The 24,133-nt window shown below is 43.2% G+C and overlaps 1 protein-coding gene across 5 annotated transcripts in view; it reads left to right on the top strand.

Annotated features, from left to right (window-relative positions):
- The window catches only part of KIAA0319L (KIAA0319 like), a 124,710-nt gene that overhangs the window by 88,264 nt on the left and 12,313 nt on the right, over window positions 1-24,133 (top strand). For all 5 annotated transcript variants that reach the window (XM_032160221.2, XM_032160220.2, XM_032160222.2 and 2 more), the window contains exons 7-16: window positions 3,415-3,502; window positions 7,408-7,500; window positions 9,656-9,788; window positions 13,784-14,012; window positions 15,544-15,667; window positions 16,340-16,472; window positions 18,245-18,393; window positions 19,495-19,646; window positions 19,999-20,137; window positions 21,671-21,830. In XM_032160221.2, the coding sequence (XP_032016112.1) occupies window positions 3,415-3,502; window positions 7,408-7,500; window positions 9,656-9,788; window positions 13,784-14,012; window positions 15,544-15,667; window positions 16,340-16,472; window positions 18,245-18,393; window positions 19,495-19,646; window positions 19,999-20,137; window positions 21,671-21,830 (1,400 nt within the window). The remainder of the gene's footprint in view (window positions 1-3,414; window positions 3,503-7,407; window positions 7,501-9,655; window positions 9,789-13,783; window positions 14,013-15,543; window positions 15,668-16,339; window positions 16,473-18,244; window positions 18,394-19,494; window positions 19,647-19,998; window positions 20,138-21,670; window positions 21,831-24,133) is intronic.

Here is a 24,133-nt window from a genome sequence, read left to right as displayed (position 1 = left end):
GCTCAAGGCCACAAGTTTGAGACGAGACTGGGAAACATGGCGAGACCCTGTCTCTACAAAAAATAAAAAATTAGCTGGGTGTGGTGGTTCATACCTGTAGTCCCAGCTGGTCAGGAGGCGGAGGTGGGAGGATCACTTGAACCCAGGAGTTTAAGGCTGCAGTGAGCTATGATCATACCACTGCACTAAAGCCCAGGTGACAAAGTGAGATCCTTTCTCTAAGAAAAAAGTGTGTATTCTTTGGCCCAACAGTCTCATTTAGTCATTCATTCTACATCTATTCATTGTACACTGGTTGTGTGGCGGGCATTGGGGATTTACCAGTGAATTAGTCATAATTTTAATGTGCAAGAACAATAGAGTCTAGTAGGTGATACTGATAGGAAGCAGGTAATTATAACAGGTGGCACACTAGGTCAGTGCAGAGGGTCATTGAAGCCTTGGAAAGGTAGAGTGGATTTCTTAGAGTGACTGACTTACTAGGTAAAGGGTGAAGGGATAATACCTCAAGCAGAAGAAGCAACATGTCCACTGGGCCAAAAAAATGAGAGAGAAAATGTGGGGAAAGGGGAATTTATATGCGGTTCTGACTAAGTTGGAAAGATGCAGGGGCCAGATGGAGCAAAAGCCTTATATGCCGGATTAAGGACTTGAATCTCATCCAGAAGGAATATGGAGCCCTTGAAAGGCTTTAAGCAAGAGAAACACGTTTAGATCTTCAGATCAGAAAAATCACCTGACTACAGATTGGAGGAGATAAGACTCAAACTATAGAGGTCAGTGAGGAATCTGTTGAAAAATTTAGGTGTAAAATGATAGTAGCCTGAGTAAAAGAGCTAAATAAGTAAAATTGAAAACCACCAGCCTGGACAACATGGTGAAACTCTTTAACTCCACAAAAAATACAAAAATTAGTCGGGTGTGGTGGCACGTGTCTGTGGTCCCAGCTACTCAGGAGGGTGAGGTGGGAGGATCGCTTGAGCCCAGAAGGTAGAGGTTGCAGTGAGCCATGATCATGCTACTGCACTCTAGCCTGAGCAAAAAAATGAGACTATGTCTCAAAAAATAAAAATAAAAACCACCTATTGAATGCATACCATGTGCCATACCCAGTGCTGATTATCTTATACACTTATTTCTTTTAATCTTTATAACAATCCCAGGATGTAGGTATTACTATCTTTTTTACAAATGACAAAACTAAAAACTGGAGAAATGAGGTGATTTGGCCAAGTTCACAAGGGCATTAAATGGTAGGTCCAAACTGGAGCTTTCCATCTCTAAAGGCCATACCTTTAATAATTGTGCTATGACAAGTGGTTAAGAACTAAGGTGATGGCAGTGTGGATGGAGACATGTGAGTAGATTGGAAAAATAATATGGAGTTGGACTTGATAAAATTTGATGATTGATGAACTGGTTGGGGATGTTGGGGAAGAGAAGTCTAGGATAATTATAGCTTTTTGGCTTAGGTACCTGGGTGGATGTTCATTGAAATGAGGAGCACAGAAGGAGAAGCAAGTTTTAAGGAGAAGTTTGCAGATGATTAATTCATTTTTGGACAGAGTGAGTTTGAGGTACCTGTGAGACATTTGAATTGAGTTGTCCAGTTAGTAGCTGGGGGAAAGGGACTGGAGGTCAAAAGACAAGTATGGGCTGGAGAGACATATTTGCACATCAACCTCAAATAGATGATTTTTGAAGCCACAGCATTAGATAAAATCAACCAGGGAGAGTGTGCAGAGTGAAGAAATAAGCAGGCTGAGGTTGGAATCCTGGGAACACCCATCATTTAAGGGATGGAGGGTAGAGGAAACTGAAGGAAATGAAGTATGAGCACAGAAGTAAAAGCCAAGAAGAGTGTTATAAAGAGGAAGTAGCCAAAGATGCTACTTGTGGCTCGATTAGTATTTACCCAAAGAAAATACTTCAAAAGAAAGAAAGAAAGAAAAAAAAATTTGCCTGGAAGATGTTCATTACAGCATTAGTCATAATAGTAAAAATTTGGAAACAACCCAAGTATCCAACAATTTGAAATGCTTATGTGAAATTTGACACATTTATTCATCTACTGCTCCATGGTCATTAAAATAAATATTAAAAAGATTGTGGCTGGGTGCGGTGGCTCAAGCCTGTAATCCCAGCACTTTGGGAGGCCGAGGTGGGTGAATCACTTGAGGTCAGGAGTTCAAGACCAGCCTGGCCAACATGGCAAAAGCCCGTCTCTACTAAAAATATAAAAATTAGCTGGGAATGGTAGTGCAGGCCTGTAGTCCCAGCTACTTGGGAGGCTAAGGCATGAGAATCACTTGAACCCAGGAGGCAGCAGTTGCAGTGAGTCAAAATTGCATCAATGCTCTCCATCCTGGGCAACAGGGTGAGACTCTCTCTCAAAAAAAAAAAAAAAAAGAGTATATTATAGTAGGGAAGATGTTCATGCTAAATGAATGGAAGAAAGAACAATAGAAAGTTTGATACCTTGATTTTAGCTAGAACTTTGAATACCACTGAAATATGAGCTCCTTGAAGATAGAGATCTTACCTTATTCGTATCCAAACTACAAGCCTAGGACAATGACTGGTACATGATTTGGTTTCAGTAAATGTTTGTTAAACGAATGAGCCATACACAACTATTATTTTAATATGTGGTCAAGGATTGGAAGGAAATGGAGAAATCTGATGAGTTGATGTATTATGATAGTGATATGCTGGGTACTTTTTTGTTGTTTTTTCTTTTATATTAGGTTTATAAATTAGTAAAAATCAGGAGGGAAAAATATTCAGATATTTGGGAACTATTTAGTATCTTTACAAAATGTTTTTCTTTGAAGTGATGATTATTTTAATTTCGTAACTCTGTGGAGTGGGATATTGGGGCCCTTAATGTTCTTCTGAAAAGAAAATGGGAGTACAGAGATATTTGAAATCCCTTCTGTTGTTCTAGAGTCAGCTAGTCATAAGATTCACATTAAAAAGGTTTTTTTTTTTTTTTTTTTTTTTCCAGTTCATTGTTTATCTCTTCAGCTAGTTTACTTTTTCTTGCTGGAGTGCAGTGACATGATCTTGGCTCACTGAAATCTCCACTTCCCGGGCTCAAGCCATCCTTTCACCTCAGCCTACTAAGTAGCTGGGACTACAGGTGTGTGCCACCACACCTGGCTAATTTTTTTATTTTTGGTAGAGATGGGGTTTTGGCATATTGTCCAGGCTGGTCTTGAACTCATGAACTCAAGTGATCCCACCCGCCTCCTCCCAGATTGCTAGGATTACAGGCTACTTTACCTTTTCCATTTTGGAAACAGGGGAAGGAAAGAGTGAAAAATTCAGCTTGGGAAAGTTCAGATATATCTTATTTTAAATGTAATTCCTGCTCTTTGTGATTGTCTAAGAGATCTTCTCTCACTTCTGCAGCTCACTCCAGGCCTGTATGAATTCAAAGTGATTGTAGAGGGTCAAAATGCCCATGGTGAAGGCTATGTGAACGTGACAGTCAAGCCAGGTAAGTTTTCAGCCCTGGCTGTGTCTCCCTTCTTCCCTCTGCAGGACTCCTGAGGAGACAGAGATTTGATTTGGGGTTTTTGATACTCATTTTTTTTGTAATATATTTATTCAACAATTCCTAGTTCAATGTGGTGAATAGTTATAACAGCAAAATACAGACTTTGTTCCAACAGTGCTCTAGTTGGAATGCTGAGCTGGACACATGGCCCATAGTGCAGTATGGCCTAAGCAATAACTTAATCTACTGAGAACTACTTCTTCAAGTGGGCCATGCTGAGAGGGACCATGAGTTGTAATTAACAGACACAGGGAAGCCAAGAGCCTAGGAGAAGCATGCAGAAGGAGAACCAGCCAAGTGACCAGCTCTTTCTGATCTCTTTCCAGAGATGCGGGCCTTTGTACACAGAGTTCCTCATTTAAACACTACCAGTCTCTTTCACCTTGGTAACAAAATCCTGTCATTCTTTTAAAATGAACCACTGTAGGTAGATCACAGTGCAGTAGGAAGGAATCTTATTTTGCATTTTCAGAGAAATTTAAGAGAAGATGGACAGTTGTATTAGTACATTTTCATGGTGCCAATAAAGACATACCTGAGACTGGGCAATTTACAAAAGAACGAGGTTTAATGGACTTACAGTTCTATGTGGCTGGGGAGGCCTCACAATCATGGTGGAAGGCAAGGAGGAGCAAGTCACGTCTTATGTAGATGACAGCAGGCAAAAAGAAAGTTTGTGAAAGGAAACTCCCATTTTTAAAACCATCAAATCTCATGAGACTCATTCACTATCACAAGAACAGCGTAGGAAAGACCTGCCCCCATAATTCAATCACCTCCCACCAGGTTCCTCCCACTGGGTTCCTCCCACGACATGTGGGAATTGTGGGAGTTACAATTCAAGATGAGATTTGGGTGGGGACACAGCCAAACGATCATTCCACCCCTGTCCCCTCCCAAATCTCATGTCCTCACATTTCAAAACCAATCATGCCTTCCCAACAGTCCCCCAAAGTCTTAACTCATTTCAGCATTAACTCAAAAGTCCACAGTCCAATGTCTCATCTGAGACAAGGCAAGTCCCTTCTGCCTGTGAGCCTGTAAAATAAAAGCAAGTTAGTTACTTCCTAGGTACAATGGGGGTACAGGCTTGGGTAAACATAGCCGTTCCAAATGGGAGAAATTGGCCAAAACAAAGGGGTTACAGGCCCCATGTAAGTGCAAAATCCAGCAGGGCAGTCAAGTCTTAAAACTCCAAAATGATCTCCTTTGACTCCATGTCTCACATCTAGGTCATGCTGATGCAAGAGGTGTGGTGCTATGGTCTTGGGCAGCTCTACTCCTGTGGCTTTGCAGGGTACAGCCTCCCTCTCAGCTGCTTTCACAGCCTGGCATTGAGTGTCTGCGGCTTTTCCAGGTGCACAGTGCAAGCTGTCAGTGGATTTACCGTTCTGGGGTCTGGAGGACAGTGGCCCTCTTCTCACAACTCCACTAGGCAGTTGCCCAGTAGGGACTGTGTGGGCCTCCAACCCCACATTTTCCTTCTGCACTGCCCTAGCAGAGGTTCTCCATGAGAGCCCCGCCCCTGCAGCAGACATCTGCCTGGACATCCAGGTGTTTCCATACATACTCTGAAATCTAGGCGGAAGTTCCCAAACCTCAATTTTTGACTTCTGTGTACTTGCAGGCTCAACACCACATGGAAACTGCCAAGACTTGAGGCGTGCACCCTCTGAAGCCACAGCCCGAGCTCTATGTTGGCCCTTTTCAGCCGTGGCTGGAGCAGCTGGGATGCAGGGCACCAAGTCCCTGGGCTGCACACAGCACTGAGAACCTGGGCCTGGCCCACGAAACCATTTTTCCCTCCTAGGCCTCCAGGCCTCCAGCCCCTGTGAGGGGCTGCTGTAAAGGCCTCTCACATGCCCTAGAGACATTTTCCCCATTTTCTTGGGGATTAACTTTCAGCTCCTCATTACTGATGCAAATTTGTGAAGCCAGCTTGAATTTCTCCTTAGAAAATGGGATTTTGTTTTCTATTGCATTGTCAGGCTGCAAATTTTCTGAACTTTTGTGCACTACTTCCCTTATAAAACTGAATACCTTTAACAGCACCCAAGTCACCTCTTGAATGCTTTGGTCTTTAGAAATTTCTTCTGCCAGATCCCTAAATCATCTCTCTCAAGTTCAAAGTTCTGCAAATCTCTAGGGCTGGGGTAAAATGCTGCCAGTCTCTTTGCGAAAACATAGCAAGAGTCACCTTTGCTCCAGTTCCCAACAATTTCCTCATTTCCATCTGAGACCACTTCAACCTGAACTTTATTGTCCATATTGCTATAGCATTTTAGGCAAAACCATTCAACAAGTCTCTAGGAAGTTCCAAACTTTCCCACATTTTCCTGTCTTCTTCTGAGCCCTCCAAACTGCTTGAACCTCTGCCTGTTACCCAGTTGCAAAGTTGCTTCCACATTTTTGGGTATCTTTTCAGCAGCACCCCACTCTACTGGTACCAATTTACTGTATTAGTACGTTTTCACGCTGCTGATAAAGACATACCCGAGACTGGGCAATTTACAAAAGAATGAGGTTTAATGGACTTAAGAGTCCCACGTGGCTGGGGAGGCCTCACAATCATGGCAGAAGGCAAGGAGAAGCAAGTCACGTCTTACATGGATGGCAGCAGGCAAAAAGAGAGCTTGTGCAGAGTAACTCCTGTTTTTAACACCATCAGATCTCGTGAGACTGATTCACTATCATGAAAACAGCACAGGAAAGACCCGCCCCCATAATTTAATCACCTCCCACCAGGTTCCTCCCATGACGTGGGAATTGTGGGAGTTATAATTCAAGATGAGATTTGGGTGGAGACACAGCCAGACCATATCAACAGTGGTACATATACAGCATAAATTCTCAGTGCTCTTTTCTGTGTTGGTAATAGATTTTCTTTTCATTCCTTTTACTTTGTAGCCAAGATAATCCTTTCACCTTCTTAAAAATGTGATCAGCATCAAGACCATTTGATCATTTTGCAAAGAAAAGGCCATGGATTTGTAGCACACAGTCATTTGGGTGGACCAGAGTGGTTTGTGACCTTCCCATCACTTAACCCACAGTTAGTTCACATGCAGTGAGCTCTAGGATGGTTGAGAAACCACCCATCAGCTTTTCAGCACAGTCTGTGCCAAGGGATGGTTTGATTGCCAAGGCGTTTATTGCCCACAGCTTGTTCGTTGTCTGCCTGTAGTCAGGCTTGGCTGAAAGGAGTCACTTGCTGCTATAGTACTTTTCATCAACTAGATAGCACATGAGCATTGAAAGAATACACAGGGCATGGTCTTAGGAATGGTCAGATTTGGAAGAGGCTTTTATACTCCCAAGTGTCTTATGTTAGAATGGCAATCTGGTCTTGTAACTCTCCTGTGTGGTGATGCTTTAATCATTAATTATGTAATGCAGGGGTCCCCAACCCCCAAGCCATGGACCACTGTCGGTCCGTGGCCTGTTAGGAACTGGGCTGCACAGCAGGAGGTAAATGGCAGGTGAGTGAGCACTACTGCCTGAGCTCTGCCTCCTGTCAGATCAGTGATGGCATTAGATTCTCACAGGAGGATGAACCGTATTGTGAACTGCACACGCAAGGGATCTAGGTTGTACACTCCTTTTGAGGATCTAATCCCTGATGGTCTGAGGTGGAAGTTTCATCCAAAACCACGCACTGCACCCCAGCCGCCAATCCCCACCCCCCGTTCATGGAAAAATTGTCTTCCACAAAACTGGTCCCTGGTGCCAAAAAGGTTAGGGACCACTGATGTAATGGAAATTGATTTATAATCCTCTCAGATACAGCCTGCTCCTGTAATTTCTGAAGCCCCTTTCCCAATTTCTTTTGGGTCACTTTCTTGCAGAGCCCCGTAAGAATCGGCCCCCCATTGCTATCGTGTCACCTCAGTTCCAGGAGATCTCTTTGCCAACCACTTCTACAGTCATTGATGGCAGTCGTGAGTACTTGTCTAAGTATGATGTTTTAGAAGAACATTCACCATGTACTCTGGTAGAAAACTCTAGTAGAAGATTTGGGGCCAGCTATGTCTGCATTCTGTTTAGGCCAGTCATCTTGACCATGTTAGGGGAAGGCCAACCATCTGAAGCAACTGACTGAAAAGCAACACACCAGACAGGCCTTCTTTAAAATCCCCAGGTAGCCTATTTGAAGTAATATTTCCACTTTGAGATGGTAAGAAACTGAAATTATGCATGTAATTTGCATGATTTTAGTTGAAACTCACTGGTTTTCAGATTTGCTTAGTTGGAGTTGCCTTTTTCATTCATGGAACCAAAGTTCCTTCCAATCATAGCAAGGTAAGTAACTGGAAGGCCTGACTGAGGAGCTTTTACCCAGCCATCACTTGCCTAACAAGATTCTCATCGGCCGCCTCCTGGAGACACTCACAGAATGCACTCCACACCCTGGTCTGGGCTCCTTAACATTTTAGTCTTCAGAGTAGTGTCATCCAGTGAGTGACATGAGAGGATTTTTGGGTCTTTGCCCTTAATCGTGGCTGTATGGTGCAAGAGGTTTCAGACCTATCCTCTCACCAGTATTTGCTTGTTTTTTTGTTTTGTTTTGTTTTGTTTTGATTTTTTGAGACCGGTTAAGGTCCTGTACCCTATCTTGGTACCAATGATGATTTTTGGCAGAGGCAGTTACAGCTTTAGCAGAGGACCCTCTAACAAGGTTAAGCATTTGATGTTGATGGTGCTGGCAAGAGGAGGAGGCTAGGAGGATGATAGTAGGCCAAGAGGGAAGAGAGAGAACAGGAAGAAGCCCTTGTGATAGAGAGTGGTAGAAAGGGCTCACATTGTACTGTTTTATTTTACAGTTTTGAATAGATGAAAGTTAAATAATATGCAAATGTATACAGTGAAAAGAATCATAATATCCATGTGTGCTAAGTGTCCAGTTTTCCTCCAGACAGCCAGTGGTATTATTATTTTGTGTATCCTTTTAGAGATATTTTATACATATGTAAGAAAATACATATATAGTCCTTCTGTCTTGTGTTTACACAAATAAAAGAACATTATATGTGCTGTTATGTGTGATGCTTGTTTTTGTATGTTGGAGAATTTTTCTTTTTTTTTTTTGAGATAGAGTTTCGGTCTTCTTGCCCAGGCTGGAGTGCAATGGCACAATCTTGGCTCACCGCAACCTCCACCTCCTGGGTTCAAGCAATTCTCCTGCCTCAGCCTCCCGAGTAGCTGGGATTACAGGCACGCACCACCACGCCTGGCTAATTTTGTATTTTTAATAGAGATGGGGCTTCTCCATGTTGGTCAGGCTGGTCTTGAACTCCTGACCTCAGGGGATCCGCCCGCCTCAGACTCCCAAAGTGCTGGGATTACAGGCGTGAGCCACCATGCCTGGCCTGGAGAATTTTTCTTAACACATAAGATGCTTATTCTTTTTTAAAAAAAGATTAAGTAGCATTCCATCGTATAGATGTATAATTTCATTGTGCGAGTTTTTACTTGTTTTCAGTCAATCTGTATTGATGACCATTTAGATTACTTTCATTCTTTTGCTATTACAAACAACGTTACCATGAGTAATCTTGTAAACATGATGTTTAACACATGTACAAGTATATTTGTAGGATAAATTCATAGAGGAATTGCAGGGGCAGAGATAAATATTGCCAAATTACTCATTATAGAGGTTGTGTCAGTTTATGCTTATACCATGACTAATGAGAGTTCCTCTTTCTCCAGACCTTTACCAATATAATGTGTTATGAAATTTTGGTCTTTACCAATTTTATAGGTTAAAAAAATGCTATCTGAAGTGTAAATTAATTTGCATTTCTTTTAAGTGAGGTTGGGTATTTTTTCATGTGTTTAAGAATTATTGCTTTTCCTTTCTTCATACAGTAGTATTTTAACCAGAGGTTGCCTGTGTTGGAGTCCTTGGAATATACATAGAGAGGCAGAATGACCCAGTATTCCTAGGGAAGCAACATTCTGGAGAGATAGTCTGTAATTTCATGAAGTTTTCCTAGCTTTAAATCTCTGGGTAGTTGTCCTGGTTTGTGTAAACTGGATAAGTGCTAAGACCAAGTGTTCTCATGTTGTAACTGATGTTTCTTTATGGTCAAGAAAGCACTGATGATGATAAAATCGTTCAGTACCATTGGGAAGAACTTAAGGGGCCTCTGAGAGAAGAGAAGATTTCTGAAGATACAGCCATATTAAAACTAAGTAAACTTGTCCCTGGGAACTACACTTTCAGGTAAATTAGGATTCAGCTTCAAGTTTACCAAAGGCCATTTTTTTTCCTCTCATGGGTTTTACATTCTTATATGAGTAACTTTGACAAATATCAAATTCACTGTGGAGTTGGTTGATAATACAGCTTTTGGTTCCATTGGTTCTCTGAGCCCTATGGTGATTGTGATTACAACAATGGTAACTTTTTAGGGCAAAGTTTCTTGTACAGTAGATCAGGATCTGCCACAGTTAATCTTTCTCAAGCCTTATCTGGCAGGTCTCCAAAAATTTTTTTTAGGATTTCTGTTGTTAAATGAAAAGGCCCATCTTCCTTTGCCTTTTCTCAGGCAAAATCTGAAGGACCTACTCTCATTTTTTTCTTCGCTTTGGAAAATGCTTCCTCAGCTTATGATATCTCATAATCTTTATGTTTGACTAGTGGTTTTCATTTTCTGCTGGGGCTTTTCGGGAATATGATTCAAAGAAAGTACTTTTGGGGAGCTGGTATTGATATTCTAGAGTGATTACTAAAGCTTTGAAGCTGACTCTAGAGTAATCCTCCTTATATTTGCGTAATTCCTTGTATGTTAAAAAGCACTTGTATTAATATATGAGTATCATACAAACATGATATATAGATTATACTATCTTCATTTGACAGCTAAGAAAAATGACGGTTCTCTAAGGTCTCACAGCTGGAACTTAAATGCAGATTTTCTTTTTTTTTTTTTTTTTGAGACGGAGTCTTGCTCTGTTGTCCAGGCTGGAGTGCAGTGGCAGGATTTCGGCTCACAGCAAGCTCTGCCTCCTGGGTTCATGCCATTCTCCTGCCTCAGCCTCCCAAGTAGCTGGGACTACAGGCGCCCACCACCACTCCTGGCTAATTTTTTTGTGTTTTTAGTAGAGACGGGGTTTCACCGTGTTAGCCAGGATGGTCTCGATCTCCTGACCTCGTGATCTGAGGTCCACCTCAGCCTCCCAAAGTGCTGGGATTACAGGCGTGAGCCACCGCGCCCGGCTCTAAATGCAGATTTTCTAATCCTGAAGTCAGGGTTCATTCTACTTTACTCCTTGACTTGATCCATGTATTTTGTTCATACTTCCTTTAATTCCCTTCTCAATCTGTTCAAGTTTTGCCCATCCTTAAGAACCTCCTCAATTTCCATGAGGTTCTCTGAGATCCCTCCAGACAGGAGAGAATATGGCTCTCCTCTTTCCCTGTTGCACCCAGGGCCTCTATGTGGCATTTACCATAGTGTGACAGTTTATTCATGTCTATCTGTCTTCCCATGAATCTGAGATTAACCAAATTTTAGATGGTGCCAGAGACACAGAAATGAGTATCCTAGCACAATACCTACCATATAAATCAATATGCAACTTCTGACTTAGCAGGATTTCCATTGATCCAACCCTTCGGGTGAATGAAAAGTAGCTGCCAGTACAACAAGATTGGAGCCTTCTACTTCGCTTAAAATGGAAATTTGAGCTGGTTTTCACCTTAGATTTCTAATGTAGGAATTTTTCTATTTACAGAATTCAGCTTGGGCCAGGTTGATCCTTTTAAAAAATAGTAACAATGATAGCTGATATTTCTTGAACATTTACTATTATTCTGAGCTCTTTGCTGGCAGTATTGCATTTCATTCTTATAACAGGTATTATGGTTATCCTCATTTTACAGATTAGGAAATTTTGGCACAAAGAGGTTAAGTAACTTGCCCAAGGTCACACAAACAGTCTAACTCTAGAGTCTAAGCTTTTAACCACAAGGTTAACCTACAGGTTTTTTAGTGGATGGGGTATGAGAGTGATTTTTTTTTCCTAGCCCTCATTTAAAAAAAAATCCATGAAATGATATGATTGGATTTGATTAGCATTAAGGTTGTAATTCACTCACCTTTTCATCTCTCTTACTTTTACGTGGCTGTAGCCTTTTTCCTCAGCCCCGTAGTCAGCTGCTGTTTGGTTTCAGGATCTTTGCAGGTAAGCCAGGGACTGTTTGAGGTGAAAGAGAAAATGGGCAGCTGCCATTTTGCTGTCTGTCTATAAGGTGCTTTTGTCCTGACATAGGAGACAAATGGCATATGTTAAAAACAAAAAACAGGCTGGGCACAGTGGCTCACGCCTGTAATCCCATCACTTTGGGAGGCTGAGGTGGGCGGATCACGAGGTCAGGAGATTGAGACCACGGTGAAACCCCGTCTCTACTAAAAATACAAAAAAATTAGCTGGGCATGGTGGCAGGTAGCTGTAGTCCCAGCTACTCAGGAGGCTGAGGCAGGAGAATGATGTGAACCCAGTAGGCGGAGCTTGCAGTGAGCCGAGATCGCGCCCCTGCACTCCAGCCTGGGCGACAGAGCGAGACTCCGTCTGAAAACAAAAAACAAAAAACCCCAAACCTGTGAAAACAACAGAGAAACTAGGAAAAGAGGCAAAACTTCTGTAAATTTTTCTTTTTCAGATATCTGCTTATAGGTACATGTTTGTGTGTCTGAGGTTTTTGTGCTTTTTTCCTAAAGGCTGTAATACCAAAAATCCCCTTCACACCATAGGTAAAAGGTGAGATTGCAGGATAAAACCTCACTGACGTCTGGCCCTGTCTGTGGCTGGTGGTGAGATTTAAACAAACTACATGTCTTTTCTATGCTTTTCCTCTTTCTGTCAGCAAAATGGAAAGAACCCAAATCTCCTTGCTTGCTTATGCTCACATTTTGAGGTGGCATGAGAAGCTTTAGGCTGTTCAGCTGGAAGGCATCATTTAGGTAAAAGCCTGATCTTACAAATGAACATTTTTTTTTTTTTTTTTTTTTTTTGCAAATCCTGTGTCTCACTGGCACAAATTGTGGGACTGTTGCGTAGGAGAATTCATTTTCATCTCAAGCTCCTGCCTTACTGGAGCCAGCCCTCCTGGTTCGTCCCGCAGGCTGTCTGCCTAGGATGTCCATCCTTGTGATATGTAAACAGCTGGAACAGGATGATGGGAAAACAGCCTGCTGCAGACAGAGCTTGCACTACATAGTGTAGGGAATTGGGAATAGGGACCAAGAATTACCTCTTCTTAAGATTTGGTTTCTGAGCTTTGGAATCAGAGGACTGAGTGTGCATCTTGGCTCACTATATAGCCCTTGGGTGGGTTACTTAGCCTCTCTAAGCCTCTTATAAAAGTGGAATCAATGATGCCTACTCTATATGGTTGTTATGAGGGCCATATCAGACAATGCTTATAAAGATCCCAGGACACAGATGCGTGCAGGCAGCAGCAGAACAAAATGGCACTGGAAACATATTGCCTGGATCAGAACCTGACCCCACTGCTCTCAAGCTGTATGACCTTGGGCAAGCTTGCTTGCTTGCTTGCTTCCTTCCTTCCTTCCCACCCTCCCTCCCTCCCCCTCCCTCCCTCCATCCCACCATCCCTCCTTCCTTCCTTTTTTTTTTTTTTTTTTTAATGAAGTTTCCCTCTGTCGCCCAGGCTGGAGTGCAGTGGTGCAATCACAGCTCACTGCAACGTCCGCTTCCTGGGTTCAAGCAATTCTTCCGCCTCAGCTTCCCAAGTAGCTGGATTATAGGCCTGCACTACCATGCCTGGCTAATTTTTGTATTTTTAGTAGAGATGGGGTTTCACCATGTTGGCCAGGCTGGTCTCAAACTCCCAACCTCAGGTGATCCACACGCCTTGGCCTCCCAAAGTGCTAGGATTACAGGTGTGTGCCAACGCACCTGGCCTCTCTGCCTTTTTCCTTATGTATGTGAGGAGTAAAATGAAGATAATACTTTATAGAATTGTTGTGAGGATTTAATGAAATATAAAGAACTTGGAGCAGTGCCTAGCACGTCATAAAACTTCAGTCAGTGTTAGCTTCTAGTAGTACTTTCTGCTTTTCCAATAGAAGTGGATAAGAATAGGCAACCTTGCCACATTGGTATTTCTTAGCCTTAATTTTCAGTCTTCTAGTGTTTATTCCTCTTTCCTTAAACCCGTCCCTGATCACACTCCTCTCTCTGCCCTGATAGCTTGACTGTAGTAGACTCTGATGGAGCCACCAACTCTACTACTGCAAACCTGACAGTGAACAAAGCTGTGGATTACCCCCCTGTGGCCAACGCAGGCCCCAACCAAGTGATCACCCTGCCCCAAAACTCCATCACCCTCTTTGGGAACCAGAGCACTGATGATCATGGCATCACCAGCTATGAGTGGTCACTCAGCCCAAGCAGCAAAGGGAAAGTGGTGGAGATGCAGGTAGGAGGGAATGGTTCCTGTTTTTTCTTGCCCAAGAGAAGTAGAGCTGCTGGACTGCATTTTTAGAAACCTCCAAACAAACTGAGAAAGCTTTAGGGGCCTTTGATTAACATGGTAGCAAAAATCTTTATCTTGGCCAGGTGTGGTGGCTCACGCCTGTAATCCCAGCACTTTGGGAAGCTGAGGCGGGCAGATCATGAGGTCAGGAGTTCGAGACAAGCCTGGCCAACATTGTGAAACCCTGTCTCTACTAAAGATAAAAAAGTTAGCTGAGTGTAGTGGCGTGCGCCTGTAATCCCAGCTACTTGGGAGGCTGAGGCAGGAGAATCCCTTGAACCTAGGAGGTGGAGGTTGCAGTGAGCTGAGATCACACCATTGCACTCCAGCCTGGGTGACACAGCAAGACTCCATCTCAAAAAAGAAAAAAAAAGATTTTTATCTTAAATGTTTAGTATTAGAGGAAAAGGCTGAGGAATGTTAGTTGTTCTGGATGACTCCAGAGAGTCAAGCTATGTAGAAGCTACAAGGGTGCAAATCTTAGTGAGCTCTCTAACAACTTAAGAGTAGATTGACTAGATGGTGAGTATCTTCTCTCTAGAGATGCTTAAGAAGAGAGACTAGATCTGTCACCAGGCAGGTAACATAAAGAAAGAAAACTGGATGGTGGCTGTGCTGAACTTAAGCCCTGACTAAAGGAGTCATCTACTCTTAAGGTCCAGCTGGTTGTTGCCACATGGAAGGATGGTCCCAACATTGCTTGATAGCCCAGCTTTTCAAGAGAAGAAAGAAATTGAGACCTTTATGTGAAAATTTCCAATATGAGAGACACTACAGGCCAAACAAAATGTTCGCAAGCTGGATTCAGCCCATGGGCTACTAGTTTTTGCCTACTGCTCTACAGGAAGTTCCTGCATTGGAAGTTTGCCCAAAATTATTTATAATGTCCCGATACTCAAGATTCTATATTTCTAAATTTAAGGCCCCCCTTAAATCCTCCGTTTTACCTGGCTTTTCTTTAAATGTTGTGTTAGGTTGTTGCAGAACCTGTACAGACCTGAAGGAGACAGTATGGTATTATACAGCATCTTGAGCTGCTGCCGTGTTTCACTGAGACAGCTTTGTTAGGAGCACTGTGTAGCCTCAGTAGGAAGAGGATCTTTTTAAACAGTGTTTTTAAAACTGGGTCATTTATTGTTTGTTCACGGTATTCTTTCTGGTTTGAGTCATAGAGACTGGCCTTGGTAATCTCTGCACATTTCCCGATACTGCCCTCTCTTATGAGAGTTCTGGCTTTATTTGAAACTGCTGCTGTGTCAGAGAGGGTTGTTTCCTTGAAGGAGGAAACCCTTAGCAAGGTGCCTCATGATATCTGACTCCACATTCACTCATGTGCTGAACTGGGACGTAATAGCCCAGTACCATCTTAGGTCTTAGGTTTAGAAAACTAAATCGTTTTTACCAGAGTAGGAATTATTGTGTGATGTTGTGATTCCTGCAGTCCACTTTTCCACTTCCGTATTTGTATTTGTAGGGTGTTAGAACACCAACCTTACAGCTCTCTGCGATGCAAGAAGGAGACTACACTTACCAACTCACAGTGACTGACACAATAGGACAGCAGGCCACTGCTCAAGTGACTGTTATTGTGCAGCCTGGTAAGCTCCAGCCTTGTGGTTCAGGCTCTTCTATTGGTGGGTCCATTTAACCTTGGGAGAAAAGAGGGTTGGGTTCTGAGCTGTATGTGGGTAGAAGCAGAAGGCACCGATCCATAGAGCCTCTGGTGACTTCTATTGTCCCTTCCCCTTGTGCTTTCTTCATAGCTAGAGATGAAGGATACTTCCCAGCCTCAGCTTGTGCCCTTCCCTTGGCTTGTTGTTGGTCCCTTCAAGGAGACCTAGGAAACAGAGTTTATGCCATCCCAAATCCTAAAAAGTAATTGCTGTTTTTGCCATTCCTTTCAATAGCAATTACTTTTGCACCAACCCAATACCATGTCCTTTAAGGGCCTGCTTAAAACTGACTTCCTCAGGACAGCCCTGTCTTGTCACTCAAATCCTTTCATTTGAACTCCCTTAGCATTAGAGTTCAAGTTTAGTATGGCATTATAACTTCATTATGTTGTCTGTTTCTGTCAGAATTGCTTGATGTGTTTCAGTCTTATATTCTTTATTGTGTGCTCCCTGACGGTAACCACATCTCCCACAGTATCTGACAGTTCTGTGGCCTGAGAGGCAGAGTCCATGGCTTCCAGAACATGTGTCCCAATTGGTTCCTCTCCTTTCCCACCTGGACTGGCTGCTTTTGACCTCTAACTCTTTGTCTTCCAGAAAACAATAAGCCTCCTCAGGCAGATGCAGGCCCAGATAAAGAGCTGACCCTTCCTGTGGATAGCACAACCCTGGATGGCAGCAAGAGCTCAGATGATCAGAAGATTATCTCATATCTCTGGGAAAAAACACAGTGAGTATTGACACAAAATCCTTATTTTTGCAAAGCCTCCAGACCTTGGAAGAGCAAGGTTTTATTTGCTATTATAAGTTGAGTTGCTCTTTTTGGCTTATCCAGTGGGGTGACTGAGGAAGAAATGTTTGCAATTCCAAACTTCAACTCCAAGAAAATGATATTATAAATAATTTTTGTAAGAAAAAAAGAATGTTTGCCATCAACTAGTCCCCAGGTAGTACTGTGTGATCCTGGTGCTTTTGCAGGTACAATCCATCTGCTGAAATGCAGAGTTTAATTACACTTGAGAGGCAGGATGGAAGGGGTAATGGAGCAGAAAAATACTGTTGCTCAGAATTAACTGGGTAAGGCTGGCACGGGGGATGGGGCAGAGCAGCTATTAAGAGAAATTGAAAATACATCCATAAAATGAAAGCATTACTCTGTTATTGTTTTCTTGAAGACACCATTTACCAATTAAGTTAGCCAGAGGCCAAAGGCAGTAATCAAAATAATTCTAATTACACTGAAATTACCTAGCTGAACCATTCTTAGTTCCTATAGTTTCTTTTAGCTCCTTTAAACCATAACTAATGCAACTGAAATTATATGCAGGATCCCACAAGCAGCAAAAGAATTCTAAGAAGAGTTAAAAGTATTCTCTGTTTCCAAAGGTAGCAACCATAGGACAGCCTGGGTTTTTTTGTTTTGTGTTTGTTTGTTTGTTTGTTTGACAAAGGCATTGGAGATGGGTGGAAAAGAGCTTTAATTTGACTATACAAATGACTTGACTTGCTTTTTAGATTGCTGAGTTGGAATCTAGAAATTATTTCCCTCAGCTCTTGTTTTTATCTTTTGTAGAACATAATCTTACCCAGCCCAGGGTGTTTTTAATTATAATTGTTTATTGAAGATATGGCTGATAGACCTTTTAGCTGAGTTTTATTAGTGTTTACAGCAGAGATAATGCTTAGCATAGCTTCTTGAAGGAGACTGCTTCAGGAGGAGCTACCAGGATCAGAGGATGTAACTTTAAAAGGCAAAACAAAGTAAATCCTGGATGTCTGCAGATTTCTCTGGCTTTCCTGTAGTTAAAAGCTCTGGGGCATTTTGATCCTTGAGCAGAGGGCTCTCTGGCTGTGTGCAGCCTCAGTGTTGGCACAGAGCTCCCTTGGCTGCTGCAGGCAACTCTCTGAGGCCACAAGGGGGAAGAAGGGATGTAGGGTGTCCTAGGTGCTTGGTGGCCCCTGTCCAGGAGCTGAAGGGAACTTTGCTTATAGAGTTGCTACAAACAAGATGTTTTTGTCCTGAGAGTTCCTCTGCAGTCTTGCCCCATTTCCTTTCCTTGACTTTTCATCAGGAGGGATTTGGGCACGTGATTAAGAAATGCATTTTGCTTCCTTGCTGGCAAGAGTCAAACCAACTACTGGGCCAGAAATGCTTTTTAGAACATCACTCTTAAATCATTCTTTTGATCAGAGACTTGCTCAGAGGACCTTCTTCCTTTTACAAACTAGAATGGTAAAGAGTTCAAGTGTTCTAGAGGCTCATATAAAGGATAAGGCTAGAGGTGTTTGAAAGCTATTTCAATTTTCTGACCAGCAGGCAGCCTGTATTTTGAGGCCAAATGACACTTTGTCCAATTGAAATATTTTTAAACATGTCTTGTCGAGTTCTGGGTAACAGTAGTTCATGTCTTTGCTGAGAGAGTCATTGTCTCCTCCTGCTAAGTTAGGGACAGGACAGCAGCAGACAGGTACAACTCCACCCTCTGGTTTCTCTTTTTGCAGGGGACCTGATGGGGTGCAGCTCGAGAATGCTAACAGCAGTGTTGCCACTGTGACTGGGCTGCAAGTGGGGACCTATGTGTTCACCTTGACTGTCAAAGATGAGAGGAACCTGCAAAGCCAGAGCTCTGTGAATGTCATTGTCAAAGAAGGTACCTCTCTGCCTCCAGTTTGTGTAGCAGCCTCTTAGGGTCAGATAGCTGAAGAATTTGTCCTGTCATGTTTGGGTGCAGAAATTGATTAGAGACAGCAAGAGGTGGAGAAGAGGGTTGGGGTGAGGGCAAATGTTATTTTCTTTTCTAAAACAGCCTTTAATTGGACTGTAAGGTGAATTTTAACTTCCCTCCCTCCTCCTGCCTACATCTTCCCTTCCCTGCCATCCTCTTACTTTCTTTTCAGTCCTCCCTCCTTCCCTCCTTACTTTCTTTCTCAATTGAATAGGGAAAGAATTAAGGGTTCTATTCTTTGCATTTTTATTTTGCCCCTGCATTGCTGAGACCTGGGTCGTGACTCCTGTTAGCTACAGTGACACCTGCTGTCAGGCCTGAGAATGACGGCCGCACTACAGCTGACTATGCTTGCCCTGAGCCTTTGAGCTGAGGCCAGCCAGAGGCCTTGCTCTAGTTTACAGGCACGGTGACCAGTGAGGGCTGTGGGAGAGGGCCCTAAGTTGATAGCAGGAAAAACCATCAGATATGCAGACCTCCAGACATAAGATATCAAGCTGATTATATACTGCATAGACATCTGAATATACAAAGCTTCACATGGGGCTCCAAATAAGAGAGGTAGCTCTTTGTTTTCTCTTGTGAAGTTCCAAGGAAGGCATCCAAAAAGACATTCAGAGAATAACATTTTAAGATATTTTGAAGGAGAATTTGCAAGATCAGCTAGGTGAAACCTAAACTCCAAGGTTTTAAGCCAGTTTGGGCCATTATTTCTGATCATCACATACCTCCAAAGCAGAGAAATGGATTCCATTTGGGAAGGCTGCTGGGAGAATATGGGAGGAAAGCACACTCGTCCCCTCTGTTGTACAGTGTTAGGAGAACATTTCTCTGGGTAGGACTGTAACCTCAGGACTGCAGCGCTGGTAGCTTTCATCTACACTGTTGGTTGGTGATAGGGACAGCCACTTAAAAAGGTTCTCTAGTTAAGGTACTCCTAATGTTTTAATTTCCCCATAAGCATCATGAAGAAACATTTCTTCTTTTCCAGAATGTCACATTATGTCAATGATTTCTTTTTATTAGAAATAAACAAGCCACCTATAGCCAAGATAACTGGGAATGTGGTGATTACCTTACCGACGAGCACAGCAGAGCTGGATGGCTCTAAGTCCTCAGATGACAAGGGAATAGTCAGCTACCTCTGGACTCGAGATGAGGGGAGCCCAGCAGCAGGGGTAAGTGTGCGAGGAGCTGGAGAGCTACACAGGAGTGGGGAGGAGGAGGAGCCACGCATTCCCGTATATGCTTTAATCAAGTGGCCCCTTATATCAAACCCAGATTGTTCTCTGAAATCTAGGGAGGTTAAGTGACTTGCTTAGGGTCATTCTGTAAGCTAGTATAGCACAGAATGGGTTTCCCTTCCCTGATCCTAGCAGTTGTAGGCTGCAGTGCTGTTCCAGATCAGGAACTGCCCAAGGTTGAAACAGTTCAGCCCTGAAGGGCCTAGTTATGGTGAAAGCAGCAACTGACTCCAGGAAAGGAATGGCATTTTGTTCTGTAACATAGCCATGTTGTTCCACCCTACAGGAGGTGTTAAATCACTCTGACCATCACCCTATCCTTTTTCTTTCAAACCTGGTCGAGGGAACCTACACGTTTCACCTGAAAGTGACCGATGCAAAGGGTGAGAGTGACACAGACCGGACCACTGTGGAGGTGAAACCTGGTGAGTTCATTTAGTGATGAGGCTGAGTAGAATTGCTGAATCAGCCAGTCAAGGCCTCTATCCTGAGACCCCCTTCCCCCCAGCGTGGACAGAGCCAGATGGCATGTCCAGCTTTAAAAATAATCGAGAAACCCCAAGCTGAAAACGCCATAGAGACCGTCTGTTCCAACAATACCTCCTACCCATGTGGAAATACAGACCTCCCCCTATTCATCTCAGATGGAGAAACAAACTCAGAGAGGGCAGGACTTGCTCAGTGTCACACAGCAGTTGTGTCAGAGCCAGGCCTTTGTGCTCCTAGTCCAGCACTTTCTCCCCTCCTCGTGACTGATGAGAGAGGGCTCAGGGTGCTTGGGAATCTGAGCATGGGAATAGCTTGAGTCATGATGTCTCATCAGCATCCAGATGCAGAAAACAATTTATTTTTGTAAGTTGAGCCTCAGGCCTTATCTGACAGCCCAGGGAAGGTAAAGTAATAGCGCTCTTTACATTTTTCAGCTTTGCAGAAATAAAAATTTTCTTCTTAAATAGAACCATGTTTTTGTTTTGCTTTGAGGTTAATTTGGTGATAGGGAGGCACTGAGTATGGAGGTGGGATAGAGCTTTATAAATTCCTGAGCTTCTGATGAAATGGTATTAACTTTAAACTTAGTCTTTATTATCTAGGCCAACCTCATATATGGATGTTTTAGACAGGAAGGGATCTTGGGAGGTCTTCCAGTCCTTGTCCTGCCTCTAGGAAGGACAGTAGCTGAGACACTATAAAATCTCTTCGGTGTTTAAAGTCAGATCACAGATAGTCTACTAATTATGCAAATTATACATCAGAACAGGCAAATGGTGCATTCAAGTATGTAAATAAGGCATTCCAAACAATCAGTTTGAAATTCCAAATGTAGAACATCTTTAGGACATATTCAAAAGTAAAACATGATAGCCTCACCGTTTTAGAGTTATGCAAAGATAGTGCAGCTGTGATGTGGCTCTAAGGAAATCCTTGCGTCTTGGCTGACTGGATTTTCTTTTGTTAACTGTATTTAAACCTGGAGGGACAGATGCATTCCCATTATTGAGGAGATTGTTGAGATGGACACTTTTCCTCCCATTGTTGTGCACAAAATACAGCGAGGCACTGAAAATCAGATGTGAGTCAGGAGAGATTACTTAATACCCCACTTGGCCTGGATTGCTTAGCACTGCCAGTTGCACAGAGGCTTTTAAAACAAATGTTTAAGTGTTTCTCTCTTCCCCACTCCCATCATCACTCCCCACCCCTCATTGCATCACTGCTTCAGCCTTATCCCCAGCACATGTGTGGGAATTCTCAGGTTGGTATAGAGACCAGGAGTGCTTTAGAAGCTTTCTAAGCCAGCCCCAGATTGCCCGATCAGGAATTCACTATTGTCCCTTTCCATTTGAAGGACATCTGAATGTTCTCACTCCTTTCTCTCCTGTGCCAAAGCAAATGCACAGTGGCAGGTCTGTGTGTACTCTCCTACTTCTAAAGCCATGACTGATCCACATGCTTTCCAGATCCCAGGAAAAACAACCTGGTGGAGATCATCTTGGATATCAACGTCAGTCAGCTAACTGAGAGGCTGAAGGGGATGTTCATCCGCCAGATTGGGGTCCTCCTGGGGGTGCTGGATTCCGACATCATTGTGCAAAAGATTCAGCCGTACACGGAGCAGAGGTAGCTGGGCAATGAATGGGGGGAGCAAAGGAAAGACCAGGGGCCCCCGGGCTTCTTGAATAAGCTGAGAAATAGTGTGGTTAGATAGAGAAGGGTGGGCTTTCTGACCAGAAACACTCATGATGCCTTTTCTTCAGTAGACTTCTGTCTTCTAGTGCAGGTGACATGCACTGTACTAGACACTTCAGCAGGGCTCCAGGGTATAGGAGGTCCACTATTTTGACAACCACAGTCTAGTAGAGGAGATAAGTAAATATAGAACATTAATACAGGGTGGGTTTGATTCAAGAAGCGGCATTGTGGAACACTATGGAAAGGACAATGAATTCTTCTAGGAGAGTTGGGGTAGGGGTAATCCAAAGATTTTTCTAGAAGAAAGAAAACTTCAACCTGGGCAACATAACAAGACCCCACCTCTACAGAAGATTTAAAAATTAGCCAGATGCAGTGCAGTGTGCCTGTAGTCCAAGCTATTTGGGAAGCTGAGGCAGGAGAGTTACTTGAGCCCAGGGGTTTGAGGCTGCAGTGAGCTCTGATCACACCACTGCACTCCAGCCTGGAAGACAGAGTGAGACTGTCTCAAGGAAAAAAAAAAAAGGGAAAAGGAAACTTGTATTGACCAAGCATGGGAGGACGGGGAGGAAATTCAGAACAGGGGAACAGCATTGAGCAATGGCCCTATGGTATGAAAGTACACCGTTTCTTCCAGAAGAAGTCACTTGGTTCAAGCTTAGTGGCCCCAAGATGTGGTAGAAGACAAGACTGGCAGTGGAGATTGAGAACAGTTATATGCAGGCTGAGGATCTTAGTTTTAATAGTTTGGGTAGGCAGATCCAAGTTGGTTTGTTTTATGTGTGTGAAGTTTTTGTTTTGTTTTTAAAAGCAAGGAAATACCATAACTTGATTTTTTTTAAAAGAAAGATCAGTAGTGTGGAAGCTAATCTAAAACAGGCAGAGACCAAAGGCTGGGAGACCAATCAGGAAGCTTCTGGACTAGTCCAGTAAAAAGGTAATGAAACTTGAATCAAGATAGTGGAAGAAGAGGAGAAGAAATTAAAAGAAATTCAGTGGTAATTCAACAGGACTTGGCCCTTTAGGAGTGAAGGTGAGTGAGATATCAAATGTGAGGCTTTCGGTTTGGATGTCTGGATAGATGATTCAGGTCATTAACTGAGATTGGGAAGGCAGGCTGAACCAGTTTGGATGATTGAATTTGGGGTGTCTTACGGACTGCGTCAGGAGATGTTCTGTCAGATAGCCACAAGTAAAGGCTGGAACTTGTGGAAGGAAGAGCCCGAGATAGGAGTTACTGCATACAGGCAGGAGCCAAAGCCACGACAACGGGTGAGTCTCACTAGGAGAGAGCTAAGATGGATGAGGACACAACTCTGAAGGGCATCATTATTTAAGGAGGAGGCAGAGAAAGAAGAGGTAGCAAAAGAAACTAAGAAACAGCAATCAATTGGGAGGAAAACCAAATGAGAGTGGTCTGCTGGAAGTTAAGGGGTGATCTGCAAAAGGGGTGCTTCCAAAGGATTCAGATGCTGCAGGGATGGAGGTGTGTTGAAAACACAAAGTAGGCCTATGGGTTTGTGATTAGTAGATCAGCACAACTATAGTGAGAGCATTTTACTTAGATGTTGGGGGGCAGAGGACAGATTTCATGGTTTGAGGATACAGAGATGGTCAGTATAACACCTTTTTGAGGAAGTTGGTGCTGAAAATAATATGGGAGGTAGGATTGAAAGAATATCTTAAAAAATTTTTTTTCATTGTGGTCCTTGTGGAACATGAACATCTTTTTAAAATAAGAAATTTGTGAGCATTTGTATAGACTGAGAGGAAAAGGAGGTGGTGGAGATAGGGGATGGGTTATAAATGGAGGCAGATCTGAGGGACCAGCCAAGTTGGAAACATGAGGTGAGAGCAGTGGTTCCCAACTCCAGCCACATGATAGAATCTTGTGGAGGTTGTCTGAATATAGCATTGCCCAAGCCTTAGCCCCAGAGATTATAGTTCAGTTGGTCTGGAGTGGGGCCTGGGTATCTGGAATGGAAAAGCTCCCCAGGTGAATTTAATCTACAGTCAGGGCTCACTAGGTCAGAGACAGCACTATTAGGGATAAGTATACTCAGCAGCCTGGGAGTAGGAACAGGGCAAATGGCTGCTTGATTGATCCAAGTTGGCGGGAATTGGCTGGCAAGCAGTGGAAAGATGTTAGCAAGAGTGCTGGTAGGAGCACTGTTGACAGGGTTGCTCAGATTCACCAGAACTGCATATGGAGCATGAGCAAGAGAGAAGCT

This window comes from Hylobates moloch, unplaced genomic scaffold, assembly GCF_009828535.3.
Source record: "Hylobates moloch isolate HMO894 unplaced genomic scaffold, HMol_V3 SCAFFOLD_8, whole genome shotgun sequence".
Lineage (NCBI taxonomy): Eukaryota > Metazoa > Chordata > Mammalia > Primates > Hylobatidae > Hylobates > Hylobates moloch.
Note: the sequence above shows the minus strand (reverse complement) of the source record. Positions and strands in the feature narration are given on the sequence as shown.